Here is a 15,058-nt window from a genome sequence, read left to right on the forward strand (position 1 = left end):
GCATCAATTAAACTTAAAGTTGAGTGTTTTCCTCTTCTATGTCGAGAAAATCATACTGGATTTTTTTTCTGACATTTGGCGGGGGGGGGGGGGGGGGGGGGGCATCGCTCTTTCAAGTATCAATATTTATCTAACATTCTACATTATGTTAAATTATACTAGATATATTTCTGTATAGTATTTAAAATAATTGTAACAAAAATATAAATAAATGAAATAAAATACAGAATAGGGTTCTGCATTCAACTTTTTGACCCAAGACACTGTTAAAAAGCACAGAATTTCATTTAAAACTTATAAATTCCCTGATTTTAACAAAAATAAAAAGATATTTCAATTGTTTACCTCTTAAAAAAGCGTAATAATCATCAAAAATTCGAAAAATCGGAATCCCATATCGGATGCAAAGAGATCGCAATTCTCAAAGTGAAGGCATCAAAAGTATAAAAACAGCTTGTAAAAGAAATATTTTTGATAAAATTATTTTAAAATTGCATTTTAGAGTCCTATGATAACCATTTCATTAATATCTGTGGACACAGTTGACCCAAAAAATAAAATAAAACAAACCATCTCAGCATTTTCATTTTTGACTCATAACAGAAAATGGAATTTTGCTTTAAAAACTTGAAATGAGAGTTCTAACAGAAATAAAGAGACTTTTCATTTATTTGACTCCTAATAAAGCGAAGTTAGCTTGAAAAAAGAACAAAATATGATTCTCATATCGGATGTTAAAAGATTGCATATTTCAAAATGTAGACATCTAAAGAAAAAAAAACGGTAATTAAAAGAGTTTATTTAAAGTTAATCATCCTTGTTAGCATCGAAAAATCAAAACCCATATAATTTTCTCCCAAAATAACAATTAAACATCGCACCGCACTGTAAAAACGCAACTATTGACAAGCTGGCAAAATGATGAGAATATTTTCTAATCAAGTCATTATAAAGGTTCAACGCCAAACGCGAAGTGGTGATAATTTTGAATTTGGTAACCCTATCTGAAGTGATCATATTTTTTCCTCCTCACCCTTACTATCCCTTTGCAGTTCTAAGTTCATTTCGCAGATACATATTATTATTGTTTGTTAAATCATGAGTGGAGAAAAATGCTTACCAATGCCTTTTCAGAAAAGTTTACAACACCGCTGCTAAGTAGCTGTGATAAAACAAACAACTATTATAAACTACACCGCCGCCAGCTCAGTTATTCAGTTATTCCATCCGGAGCTTTAGGGCCTGTAACTTACTACAAAACAACCATGATATTTATTTGGCAGTAGCAATTATTTATCGCTTGCAGGAGAATCGCTTGCAGGAGAATCGCTTGCAGGAGAATCGCAAGAGTGCCGATTTTTTTTTTTTTTTTTTTCAAAATTAGCCGATTTTGTATAAGCTGTTCCCTCTAATTTGACTTAAAAAAAGGTTCCAAAAATTATCGGTTTATACACAGAAATATGCGTTATTTTGCTTCCAGATTTGCTCTTTCAATAAACAATTTGTGACAGATCCGATCTTGTTTATCAGAATTTTGTGAAGGGTCCGTTTTGTTTGATCCGGATTTTGTGAAAGGTCCGTTTTGTTTGGTCGGGATTTTGTGAAAGGTCCGTTTTGGTTGATCGGATTTTTGTGAAGGGTCCGTTAACGGACCCAAATATCCTCTGGCCAGATCCCTGCATACCTGGAACACAATATATGAACATGAAAAGACAGCAGGTATTTGTAAAAATTGTTAATTAGCAAATTAAATTAGCAGTCTGTAGGTAACACATTTTGGACATTGTTGTCCTGTAGGTAACGGATTTTGGACATCATCATAATGTAAGTTTCACCATTTTTGACAACTGTTAATCTGATTTTTAACTTTTCCAATGAAAATTTTATTTACTACTTTTTGAATTTTGCAATTTAATGATAAAGAGGACATTAATGAAGTACTTGAATGGCTATACATACTGCTCTTTACATATAATAAAGTTTTGGAATGATTTTGAAGAAGTTGATGAAAGGTAGAAAAAAGCTTCATGGAAATAATTATACAAACTTGTAGTTTGATTTATTGGGACAAATAAGGAATAAAAATAGAGACAAATAAATACGACATATATATTTTTAAAGGAAAAATAAACAAAATATGCTTTAAGAAAGAATGTAAAAAGTGACATCAGTTTCAATAATGAATATTTTTTCTAATGTCATAAGAATTAAAACGATGTCTAAAAAAAATTATTGAAAAAAGAAATTCGTATTTCTATTTGGAGATCGTTAAATTATGTTTAAAAGAAAGAAGAGAAAAAAATATTCTAAAATAATAAAAGCGGCGGGGAAAAAAAAATGCTGGCGCAGGTGATAAAGGCGCCAAAACTGGTGCAGCTGATGATTAACTACATTTGTCAAACTGGAATCCCCCTCTGGTAACCTTTAGCTTATCGTATACTGTGTTGTCCCCAACGGAGGTTTACTTGGCGATTTTCGCGCAAAATGGCTTTCGTTCGATCATAACCAGCCATGTTTCTTCTGTAATTTATGTATTGTTTAATGTGTAACGTATTAATTATGCAAAATACCAATGGATTAAAGAAGATAACATCATAATAATCTTTTTTATTGATGTTAGAAGACAGTGGATTATAAAAAAATTATAAATAAACGGACAGAATTATCGGCGTCAAGATCGTAACGCGATTTGGACATCTCACATGTATGTTTAAGAAAAATTATTTTTCTTCTAAGATACTGCATAAAAGCTTATGAAAACACTTTTAAACAATTAAAAACCGATTCTGAGGATCGATTTATACCTTTAAAACGAAAACATTATATACTTAGTTCTCAAATAATAGCATTGTAAAGATCGTAACTTTTGGACATGCATCAAATTTCAAACTTACTTTTTTCTAAAATTGTTTACAAAGTAAATAATCTGTCTTTACTTTTGTTGTGTAAAATATTTAAAAAAAATTATTCAGTGTAAGATTCATGCCTTTAATTTTTTTTTGAAACAGTATGGAAATAATTAAAAAAAAAATTTTTAATGGTACATTTGCTCAGTTAACGTTTTGGTATGTCCAAAATTGTGCCATTTAGCAAAGAAAATACTTTTTAAGGGCATTTAAAGAGCTTTTTTTCCATAATTTATGTCAATTTTTGTCTCTATACAGCATTATAATTTACCTCAAAAATTTTAGAGTTAATTAAAATGAAAGTTATTTGGTGTTGAAGCTTCAAAGTTGAAGTCTGTGTTGGCTCCCACCTTTTGAGAACTGCCCTTATCCGTTATCCGATTAAGCTGCGCTGACAGTATTCTATTGTATTTCATAAGTTTTTAATCCCAAAGTGTGATGCGATACCGCTTATTTCCTATTCTGGTTGAACTCTTTAGGGGTGGGGTATTTTGCAGGGATTTGGATCTCACTTTAGGGGATCTCGTTTTTGGGGTTGTTCAGTAGCATTTAAGGAAGTATGCTATTGGTTTTGAGGGAAAATAACACCCTTGATTAAATTATCACAAAAAAAAAAAAATGCTTTCAGTATAATTTTAAAAAGTACTACTTGATTGAGAGGGAGATATCAACTGCGCCTTTTTTTTGTTAATAATGAATGAATGAAAAAAAAATCCACATGAAAAGTGTTTCAATTGATAAAATATAAGAATGAATCTTAAGTTATAGAAATATAACAACCCAGTCTTTAAATAACTCTAAACAATTATTTCTAACTCTCCATGCATCAGCACATATCGTTTGTGGTCCCTTTAAATACTCTTTACTAAATTCAGTTTAAACTAGCTCTCTCATTTTGCCAAAAAAAAAAATGTATCCATCCCAGTCAATTTAATTTCTTTGAAAGCTGGCTTATTTATAATTAAAAAGGCTATTTTACCTCTCAAGAAACTACATGGTCACTTTTATACTTTTTATTTTTGAGAGGAAAACAATTTTTTACAACCAAATTAATAGGTACCAAAAGATATATTTTTTTTAATGACACAGGTGTGCCCAAATTCAAATTTTTGAGAGAGGTGAGATTCTTAATTTACTGAATGTAAGTCTGAATTTTATCAGATGCTAAAATACAAGCATGCATATATATCTACATTTAGTGCAAAGGCCAAATTAAGAGAATTTAATAAATAACCAGCTGCAATTTTGCAGTGTCCTCGAATTTTCCGAATGGAGAGACAAAACATACCGAGCAAAGTAAAGTATTTTTTGGGATGTTACTCACAATACTTTCCAGTTACAGAGGGGCACGCCCCTGTATATACTCACCTTCTTTCATTTGAAAAATTTTGCCCGTAATTTGAAGCTACAGACGTCATATCTTCAAATCCAACAGAACGTCTTCTGATATGGGCTTTTGCCAACCAAGATGATTTCTCTTTTTGATCAGCATTACATTTCGGACTAACAGTATTTGTTGAACAAACATTTGCAGCATATGGATGTTCCTCAGAATTAGTATCAAAATCTCTTTTATTTGATGGAAATTTATGGCACATGAGTTGTTTCGTATGAACTGGAATGAAAGACACTGGATTAAGCTGAGCATTATTTTGGCGGAAATCGTTTTTGACTTTGCGAGCACTTTCCTCTGGAGTTAAGCTTTTCTGTGAACATTCTTGGCTGGAATGGTTGCCTTTAGCTTTTGTTGCGATGTAAGTTTCCATTTTCAAAGGCATAAAACTTCTGCAGAAAACAAAAAGAAATATTATCAAATGGAAGATAATACAAAGTATATTATGTCCTGCAACACTTGACATTTCTGTAAATTCTTTCAAAAATTTTAAAATATAACAAAAATCTATTTAAAAAAAAATACTTCGCAGTTAATGAAGAATCAGATATAGGGGGGGGGGGGAGTTCATAAGCTGAAAAGAAACAATAGAGTACATAGACTTTGGTGTGCCTCCCCCACCCTGGCAAGATTTATAAGTGTGCGGCCCAACCCATAGGATTTTTTTATATTTTTATTTTAACGTAGTGTTATTTTTACAGAGTGTTCGTTCTCATACCTCTTGTGCCCCCCCCCCCCCCCATACAATCTGAAATTCGTATTCCCATGACGACAGAATGAACGGTTCGACCACCTATGCATGATCTTGCAGCATTGTACTTCGAGATTTCGAGATGTTGGACAGTAGTGCTAAAAGGACAACTTCATACTTAGAAGGTTAAAACTTGTTTGTAATGCAAAAGCATTATTTCAGTATTAATTAAAGTTTTTTTTTACCAAAATTTTCCGTGCACCCCCTACTAAATGTCAGATAGTTGCACCTAATTTCAAAGTTCAAAAAAAAAACCCCAAAAACTTAGGCTTAACAACTTGTAAAAATAAAACTAAAGACATAAATGAGTCACCATCATAGCAATAAATAAAACAAGTTATTTCTATAAAAAAATCTCAAAACTAAAATTTTTTCAAGCAGGTGGTAATGAAATGGGGATAAGTGTCTGTTGTCTTCAATAACTCTTGAGGGGATACTTTGAATAGATCAAACTATTTTTGTTTCGATGTTCATAAGCACGCACTGATGTAATGTGATGATATATGCACTTAAGTCCGCACACACGAAATAACAGAATACATTTTACATTCTGCAAGTAAGCTTTCGACTTTTTCACTTATAAACATTTTTTTTTCTTTTTTGTGCACACATTTTAATTTTTTTTTTTTTTTTACAAGAGTTGATGGTTGATACAATTTTAAAACTTTTTTCCTCCCCATTCAATTTTCAAATAGGATACTTTCCTCTGTGCCATATCATTTATTGTTGCAAATAATAAGATTAAATAAAATCTTATTGTTGTGTATGTAAATCTTACTACAATAGCCTCTCGTTATATCTCGCCTCATTATATCCTCATTCCGATATATCGCTCCATTCTTCTGTCTCCCGAAATATTAAAGTCGAAGATAAGAAAAAAAAACTTTGCTTTAAGTTTGAAACCATTTCCTAAAACATATGGTATTGCTCAGAGAAGGTCTCTTTCTTCTTTATTTTGTCAATGAACAAAAGGAAGCTATTCTTCTGAATTCGCTGGAAAAGCAGCAGCAATTCCTGTCATCCAAATGTACATACCCGCACAGTATAGCTCAGTTTAAGATAGTCTGTAAACTACTTAATATCTTTTTTTGTATTGATACATTGCCTTTACAATGAGTGAGAGACATCAAGCGAGTGTCATACTAGCCCATGTAGAAGAGAACATACGCCCTTCTTTTAGTACAGAAAAGATTTGTGCTCGGTTGCAAAAACCGGGATTTGCATCAAAGAAAGGAAGAATGATCTGGACAGGCAAAAAAGTTTTTTTGTAAACAATGTGGTTACTTTTAATTTGCACATCCTTTCTGCAGCAAGTCAAATGGATTAGAAAGTCTATTGGGAATAAGAGGGTATTGGAATGCTCACTTTTATCTTGCAGTAGCTTGGAAAGATAGTCTTCATTCACCATTTAATGTTTTTAACTTTCTGAAGGTGAAAATTAACTTAAGTTTCAATCTTGTTTAAATTTCAATAGGTATGATAGTACATTCATGAACTACATCAAAACCATTAGAAAATCTTTTCAAAAAGAACGAATGCTAATTTACTTGTGTATTGGACTTATAACTATTTTTAATGACCTCCGTTATATCGCGCTTTCGGATATATCGCTCCTTTTCTTTGTCCCCCAAAAAGCGCGATATAACGAAGGGTTACTGTATTATTAAATTATCTGTTGGGCGAGATTTCGAGTTGAAATAAAGGAAAATGTTCTCATTCTCCTATCATCATTGTGCAGCTAGCAAATAGCATAGATTTGAAAAAAATATATACAAATATAATCAACATTGTCATTTAATACATTTATGTAAGAGTAAGATTGTTAGGATTAAACCAAATGAAACTGCTTAAGGGTCATTCTCCCGAAACATGACAATTTACAGTCTTTGACTCCAAAATCTAATACTATATTTACAAAAAAAAATTTTTTTTGTTTCTTTTAATTAATAGCATTATTGTTAACATTTTAAAATGACTTGGTACTGATATTACCAGTTATTTATATTTTAAAAATTAAATTAAATTTCAAAATGTCATTTTCCTGGTATGTCGCAAACAATATTTTCAGTAGTAACTAGCTTCAAAATTCACTATACATTTTTCTCTGTCTATTTTTTTTTTATCTCAACTGATGAAAGCACTTCTGAAGAAAATGCAAAAGGTAATATTTAAAAAATAACCATTAAAAATTATGTTTTGTGCCAATAATTTGTTTGTCACATCAAAATAACGTCATTTTCCTGGCCACTTAATTTTAGTTACCTGTAACCTATACAGATGGCGCTAGCACTTAACATCTTATGTTAAAAGATTGATTGGAATGCCATCTTGTTAGAACATGTCTTCTTGCATGGCTCAAGAGCAAATTTTCTAAAGAAAAATCTATTTAAAGAAATTTTACAAGGTGAGTAGGTTTTTATGCTGTCATTTTCCTGTCTTCTTGAAATCATTAATAACATAAAACTATAAAATTCAGCCTGAGTTATTATTAGAAACCCTGTTGTTTTCAGCACAAAGTAAAAGTGTTAGGCCTAAAAGTTGAAGAAAAGTAATGTGAAATGCAATAAAATAACAAATTGTCATTATCCTGGCTGTCATTTTCCTGGCTTACAAATGCCAGGAAAATGACAAAAACAGAAATCATTTTGTTTCAGATTTTTTAAACTTTACAACACAACAGTGATTATAGGAACAAAACAGTTAGGTGAGGGAATTTGTATATTTGCTTATAATTTTGAGTTGTATGTTTGTTTTTTGAATGTACATCAATCATTTTATTGCTGATAGTAAATATGTGTCCCCAATTGAAGTGTTAATAATTTTGCAATATTTTACTCATATTTCTGATAAAAAGGCTTCAGTTGATAAAAAGCTTTAAATTAGTATGTTTGTACAAAGTCGAGGTAGATAAAATATAAAGAAAAATCTATAAATATCAAGTATATATATAGTTAAATAATTAAATCTTTAAAATCTGCTGTTGAGTAAAGAAATAGAAGACTAATAAAGATGTGAAGTAGAATAGTTTAAAATATTTTTAATTCTAATGTAATAAAAATTTTATAAAACATTTTTAATTTAAATATAATAAAAATTGTAAGATATATTTTTAATAAAATTAAATTTTTAGGTTGTTCCAAAAAATGGGCCCTAAAAAACAGTCAAGGGAAGAAATACTGAGAAAAAACGAGAAGCTGAAAAGAAACGGTACGAGAAAATTAAAAATGATAGAGAGCTCTGCGAAAAAGAAAAATCTAAAAGAAAATTGAAGTATGCTGAACAGAAAAAAAAGGAGTTGTAAAACCAATTGCAAATATGAGTGAAAGAGAAAAACGAAAGAAGCGTAAGAAGTGGAGAGCAAATACTACTAATTACAGAGCACGCTTGAAAAAGAATGCCCTTTCTGAAAAAGAAAGAACTTCAGATTCAGAGTCCATTGATAGTTTATGTACCCCACATACAGATGAAAGAATATCTTCAGGTAGAAAAAAAGTTCGTAGAGACAGAGCAAAAGCATATCGAGTATTAAAAGAACAATCAATTAAACTGAGAAATGCAGAAAGAAAATACCAGAAATATCGACAGAGGTATTACAGGTTGAAAAACAGTTCCAGCAAGAACAAGGAAGATACTCCTAGGAAAAGAGTGAAAAAAATTATTGGAGGTAGCAGGATCTCACATCAGATAAAACAGAAATTATTATTTGCAGAAACATTATCCTCTCAATTAGAGAAAAATTATAAGAAAATGAAAACTTACAAGGAAAAGCAGTTATTTGATAAAGTTGTAAGAGGCAAAATTCTAAAAATATATAAAATGCTGAGAGAAAGTAAGATGTTTATGAAGCGCAAAGCTTACTTAGCTAATCGCATAAGGTCAGATTTAATTTATGAAAGAAAAATGAATTTAAAGGGTTTTAAAATTAAAAGTGATGTACAGATTTTTTTGGAAAAAGATGAAAATTCTCGCCTATGCCCCGGAAAAAAAGATACTGTCACTGTTAATAAGATTAAGATGCAAAGAAGACTATTGAGCAGTTCTTTAAAAACTTTACATCCGAAATTTAACAAGGAGCACCCTTACGCAATAAGTTACAGTACTTTTTGCAGATACAAGCCATTCTGGATTCTGCAGCCAAATATCGATGCCCGTAATACATGCTTATGCATTAAATGTGAAAATGTTGATTTATTAGTAAAGAAACTTCATAGTCTCAAAGTAATAAAAGAAAGGAATTGTGATGAAATATTTAATATTATGTGCTGCACAAATGTAACAGAAGATTGCTTTTTCCGAAAGTGCAAAAACTGCGAAAGTCAAGAGTTACAATTTAATATTATTTCTGACGAAATAATATCATATCAACAATGGAACAGGAAACCTGAAAATATTGTAATAGAAGGAAAAGAAAAAAAAATAGTAAAATACAAGAAAGAGACTTTGTCAGATAGAATTGAGAGTGTTACTTTAAAATTAGAAAGTATATTGAAAAATCATCTGAGTCATATTGCCAGAATAAAACATCAATTTCAAATGATCAATAAATTAAAAGAAGAACTTTCTGAAGCATCAATTTTAGTTCACATTGATTTCAGTGAGAACTACAATATCAAGTTTGCATCAGAACCACAGGCAGTTCAAAGAACTTGGAGTTCAAGAGTGAAAGAGAAAAACGAAAGAAGCGTAAGAAGTGGAGAGCAAATACTACTAATTACAGAGCACGCTTGAAAAAGAATGCCCTTTCTGAAAAAGAAAGGACTTCAGATTCAGAGTCCATTGATAGTTTATGTACCCCACATACAGATGAAAGAATATCTTCAGGTAGAAAAAAAGTTCGTAGAGACAGAGCAAAAGCATATCGAGTATTAAAAGAACAATCAATTAAACTGAGAAATGCAGAAAGAAAATACCAGAAATATCGACAGAGGTATTACAGGTTGAAAAACAGTTCCAGCAAGAACAAGGAAGATACTCCTAGGAAAAGAGTGAAAAAAATTATTGGAGGTAGCAGGATCTCACATCAGATATTTACTGTACACACAGGAGTGTTATATCAAAAACCAGCAGAAAAAACCATAAGTTCTTCATTTGCAACTTTATCAGAATCCCTAAGACATGACTCATGTGCTATTTGGGCACATATAAAGAAAATTTTAATCAGTGTTCCAAAAAGAGAGAAGATAAAAGAAGTACATTTTGTGAGTGATTCGCCTTCCACACAATACAGAAATAAAACAAATTTTTATCTTTTGAAATTTTTTTTGCATCAAATTTTGCCCAATGCGTCATCTGCGCATTGGCATTTTACAGAAGCCGGGCATGGAAAGGGTGCACCAGATGGTGTTGGTGCCGTTGTAAAACGTTCTGCTGATAAATATGTAGCTTTTGGTGGAGACATACCAGATATGAACACTTTCATTTCTGTTGTAGAAAAAGAGTGTAATATGATAATTAAAGAAGTAAAAACTTCTGATATAGAAGAAATTGATAAATTCATTGAAGGAAAGAAAATCATTCCTTTTAAGGGATCTATGAATGTACACCAGGTGTTTTGGATAAAGGATTCAACCAGCCTCTTTTTTCGTAAAATGAGCTGTAACTGCCACAGTAACATTAAATGTGATTTTGACATTGGCTTGTTAGACTACTCTGAATATACCATAGTCGGAGTACCAGCTCTTAATTTTGGTAATGCATCATATTCAACTGAGGCAGACACTACTGAAGCTAATGATTCTGAGACAATTCAAATTAATAGTTGGGTGGCAGTTCAATTCGAAGATGAATGGTTTCCAGGAGAAGTTGTTGAAGTTATTAATGATGATATTGTAGTTAATTTCATGGCTCGGGTGCAGGCAAAAAAAGTGTTAATCATTTTAAGTGGCCAGTAAAGAAAGATTGCATCAAAATTCCTATGAGTAACATAATTTCAAAAATGTGTGCTCCCTACCCAATCTCTTCCAGACATTTTGCTTTTTCTGAAAGCTTCAAGATTAATAAAATCTTAGAAGAATGATTTGTTTTTATTGTATAATGTTTTTTTGTAAACTATAAAGTAGTCAGATTAAATAGTATTCCATTATTATATGTGTCACTCTAACTTTTATGACATAATTTGTTCAAATTATTCACAATATTTATGTTAAGAATTATTTGATGTGTATATATTTTTACAAAGCCATGAGATAAATTTATTTACATAAAACGTTAAATTTTACTTTTCATCTTTAACTTTTTCAAGGCACATGAGCTGAAAATAACTGTTTTCTGGACTTCTTAGTTAATTTTGTCATTTTCCTGGCATCTGTGTCATTTTCCTGGCATTTAAAATTTGGTGAATTTTTACTTCAGTTATTTTCTTCTGCAAATGTCAATAAACTTCACTGCTCTCTGCAAGGTATTAATAAAGGTAACTAAATGAATATACAAAAAAATATATAAGTTATTTTGACGACTTTAAATTTGGAAAAAAAATTTTTTTCAAGATGTCATGTTTCCTGAGAACTACCCTTAACTGAAAAGAAAATGACTAAGAAAAACTTGAGAAAGCTATACCTTATGGATAAAAAGGAATTCGACAAAGGTTGATAAATAAGCAGAATAAAAACTGATGCTTATAGAAACTTACACATTATGCATAAATATTATTTCTTACAAAGATTTTTATTTAGGTAGAATACGAAAATATTTCTATCAACTGCCATTTAATTTCAACTAAGAATCTGAAAAAAATATAGATCTCTGATTTTTTCTTAGATAAATCTAAGAAAAAATATAGTGTTTTCAATGTTGTTGAAAATGTAAGAAAGTACACTTAAAAAGGAGTTTTGATATATTTTAAATATACTACAAACAACTAAGTAAAGCAGTTCATTGTCAACAACTTTCACTGCATCCAGATATGGGAGGTTCCAGAACTCAGTGCATTTGAAAGAAGAATTTAGAAGATGTGATGGATTTAATTGATTTAAGAATTAATTTTCATAAAATGTTGCATAAAATACTTGAATTTTATAACTGTAATAAATGTTTCAAAAATAATATTCAACGTCCAAATTGCAAAAACAAACACAAAGGTTAGTGCCCCCTGTTTGCAAATTTCATTCCAACATAAGAAACTGTCAAAAAAAAAGTTAGGAAATCAAATGCTCTTTTTCCACCCCTTATTAGAATTTGAGGATATTAGTTTTAAAAAAATCAAAAGAAAAACAAAGCAACCAACTTTCAGTAGTTTAATTTTGAAAAAACTAAGTTCACATTAAACGAAAATATTAATTCAGAACTTTTAAAAATAATTTTCTGCAATTTTTCGGTTGAAGTTACATAAATATAAACTTCAAAAGTTTAAACTTGAAACACAAACTGGTATTAAACTTACCGTTTATACTTTACATAATCTATTTTTCCTGAAACAAAAAAAATATAATGATGATATCTATGAGGAAGATAATGAATCGCTGACACAATACAATTCAGTAAGAAGTACTTTTTAGTTTACGAACTAATAAATATATCAAAAATCAAAGTTTCAGGAAATAAAAAATACTAAACAAAAGGAAATAATTACCAAAACTACGAACAATTAACATTTGTCATGGTCCACAGGCATTTCTCACGAATGTGAAAGAACGAGGAGAAATATCACAGGCAATACACAAAATACATTGATACGTAAAAATTTCAAGATCATAATTAGAAAAATTTGAGTATAAAATGAATGTGAAAACTAATCTCTAGGGTTTGGAAAGATTCCATTTAATAGTGACAACATGCAGTTTGCAGAAGAACACAGCTCCAAGGAGAGATTATGGTTCTTTAAACTAAAGTAATTCACTTCACTTCACTTCGTTTCGCTACACAACAAGAAAAACAAAATATGTCAGATTGAATCTAGTGGAGCCATGGTCAGTTTTTATTGCTCCGTAGTTTGCATTGTCCCGATCTTGGGTGACATTTTGAAAACTTCATGGGTAAACTGTTACATTAGGGTGGTCACAAGGTACATGGGGAAAAACTTTTTTCAACTAATCTTTTGCGGCACCCCCCTAAAATGTGCCAATAGACAAGAAAATGTGATTTGCAAAGTTTCAGGTCATTTCGATGATATTAAAACGTGCCGCAAACAGGCTAAAGTTACGAAAAATGGCAATTTTTAGCAAAAAATCGTAGATTTTCATCTCTAAAACCAAAACTATTCATTCTAGAAACTTCTTTCTGGTCTCATTTTATAGGGAATTTTATTCTCTTTGTTTAATTGCATCTAAATTCTTGTAAAAATTGATTGAACATTATTCAGGATTTTTTCAACTCAGGTCGTAGCTAATATCCTCAAAATCGCTTAAAATGAACGAATCATTATAATATAAATGTATTGCTTCTTTTAGTTAATGATTGTAACCCCCTTACAATGTTTAGCTATCAGAGTAATAAAATAATAGTTTAAAAAACTTAAAAAAACACGCTTTCGTAGCAAAATGAACTAAAAAGTGAAAAATGATCTTTGGATGATAGTAGTTGACCAATCACTTAATTTTAATGTAATACAAAAAAGCGTGGGGTGCTGTCTATTTACATTTTTGCTTGGACAACAAATGGAAGAAATTCAAGACAACTGATAAGAAGCCCCTGAAATGTATCATCCTAGGTAGGCTTTCTTTGAACTTTTTTTACATCCCCTACCAGAGCTAGTAGTACCATCTCTTGCCCCTAAGCAGAGGAGATGTTCCCCTATTATTTGTAATGATTATCTCGAAAATTTTAATTTTGTCTATTACATTCCTTTGCTTCTCACTGCCACATATACTCTTTAAAAATATATCTTCTCAGGGATCAGCTTTCCTTAATTGATTTAAAGATAGAAGGTGTTGAAGATATTTGGTTGTTTATCAACAATATTTATGGAATAGTATGGTTTATTGTCTGCGATCCAGCTTTGGCACCCAACCAAGATCTACAGTGAGTAAAATCTTTGGTTCAAAACAAGAGTTTTTATGAAGATGATGTAGACACATTTATTAATCATTTGTGGTCCCTTAACTCACAGAAGGTTGCATTTCCCTTTTTTGATGATACTTTAGGGACAAAAAAAAGATCAAAACGAAGAAGGCTGCAAAATTAAAATCCGAAGTAGGAAATAATGAAGATGATTGTGATGATAGGGATACAAAAGCACAGCTCAATCTGAAAGGAACTTAGTTTACTAGACAAAGAAGTAGATTTTTTCATTTCTCTTCAAACGTTTTAAGAGATACATTTTTTTACAGAGATTCGAAATCGATACAAAGTTTTTAAATACTGATCTTTATGAATAATGTAAAAACCAATATTATATTAAAGTTAAAAAGAGAGTAAACAGTTTAAGGGCTTTCAATGGCACATCTAAAACAGGTGTAAAACTAATTTCTAACTTACGACAGTTTCTATTACAAGTTATGTCCGAATGCAGGCACATTTTTCCACATTCATCAAAATTTGTCATATTGAAGCCATTACCACTTTAACTTCTCAATAAAAATTAATAACATAATGACGTATAATTTGACAGTGTAAGCAATAAAATGCATTAGAATTTTTTCTTTTCTTTCTTGTAATTTTTTAACTCTTCTTTCTCTTCTGAATTGCTTAGTTATTTTATTTTAAATCAACAATTTGTTGCATTTAATTTTTAAAGTACCTCCAAATGAAACCTTTTAATGGATAAATTAAAATCAACAAAGAGCAAATAAATGTAATTGAATATGCTGTTCAGTTTTGGTCTCCTTATCTTAAGAAAGACATTAATGTATTGGAAAGGGTTCAAAGGCGGGTTACAAGGCTAATAAGTGGACTTTCCCACTTAGATTATGATTCCAGGCTTAGAAGGCTAAAAATGTACAGTCTTGAGCAAAGAAGAGACCGAGGGGACATGATTCAGCTGTTTAAATTTATTAAAACGAAAGATGTTACGGGGCTAAAGTTTAGCACTGAAAACAGGACAAGGGGTCATTGTTTTAAGCTATTTAAATCTCA

The 15,058-nt window shown here is 30.7% G+C and overlaps 1 protein-coding gene across 1 annotated transcript in view; it reads right to left on the reverse strand.

Annotated features, from left to right (window-relative positions):
- The window catches only part of LOC129216158 (uncharacterized), a 31,864-nt gene extending 19,414 nt beyond the window's left edge, over positions 1-12,450 (reverse strand). The window contains exons 1-2 of the mRNA XM_054850325.1: positions 12,429-12,450; positions 4,275-4,691 (exon numbers count right to left, since the gene is read on the reverse strand). Coding sequence (XP_054706300.1) covers positions 4,275-4,684 — 410 coding nt within the window. The 5' untranslated portion in view covers positions 4,685-4,691; positions 12,429-12,450. The remainder of the gene's footprint in view (positions 1-4,274; positions 4,692-12,428) is intronic.
- Between the last annotated feature and the right edge of the window lie 2,608 nt (positions 12,451-15,058).

Source organism: Uloborus diversus, chromosome 2, assembly GCF_026930045.1.
Source record: "Uloborus diversus isolate 005 chromosome 2, Udiv.v.3.1, whole genome shotgun sequence".
NCBI classification, from domain to species: domain Eukaryota; kingdom Metazoa; phylum Arthropoda; class Arachnida; order Araneae; family Uloboridae; genus Uloborus; species Uloborus diversus.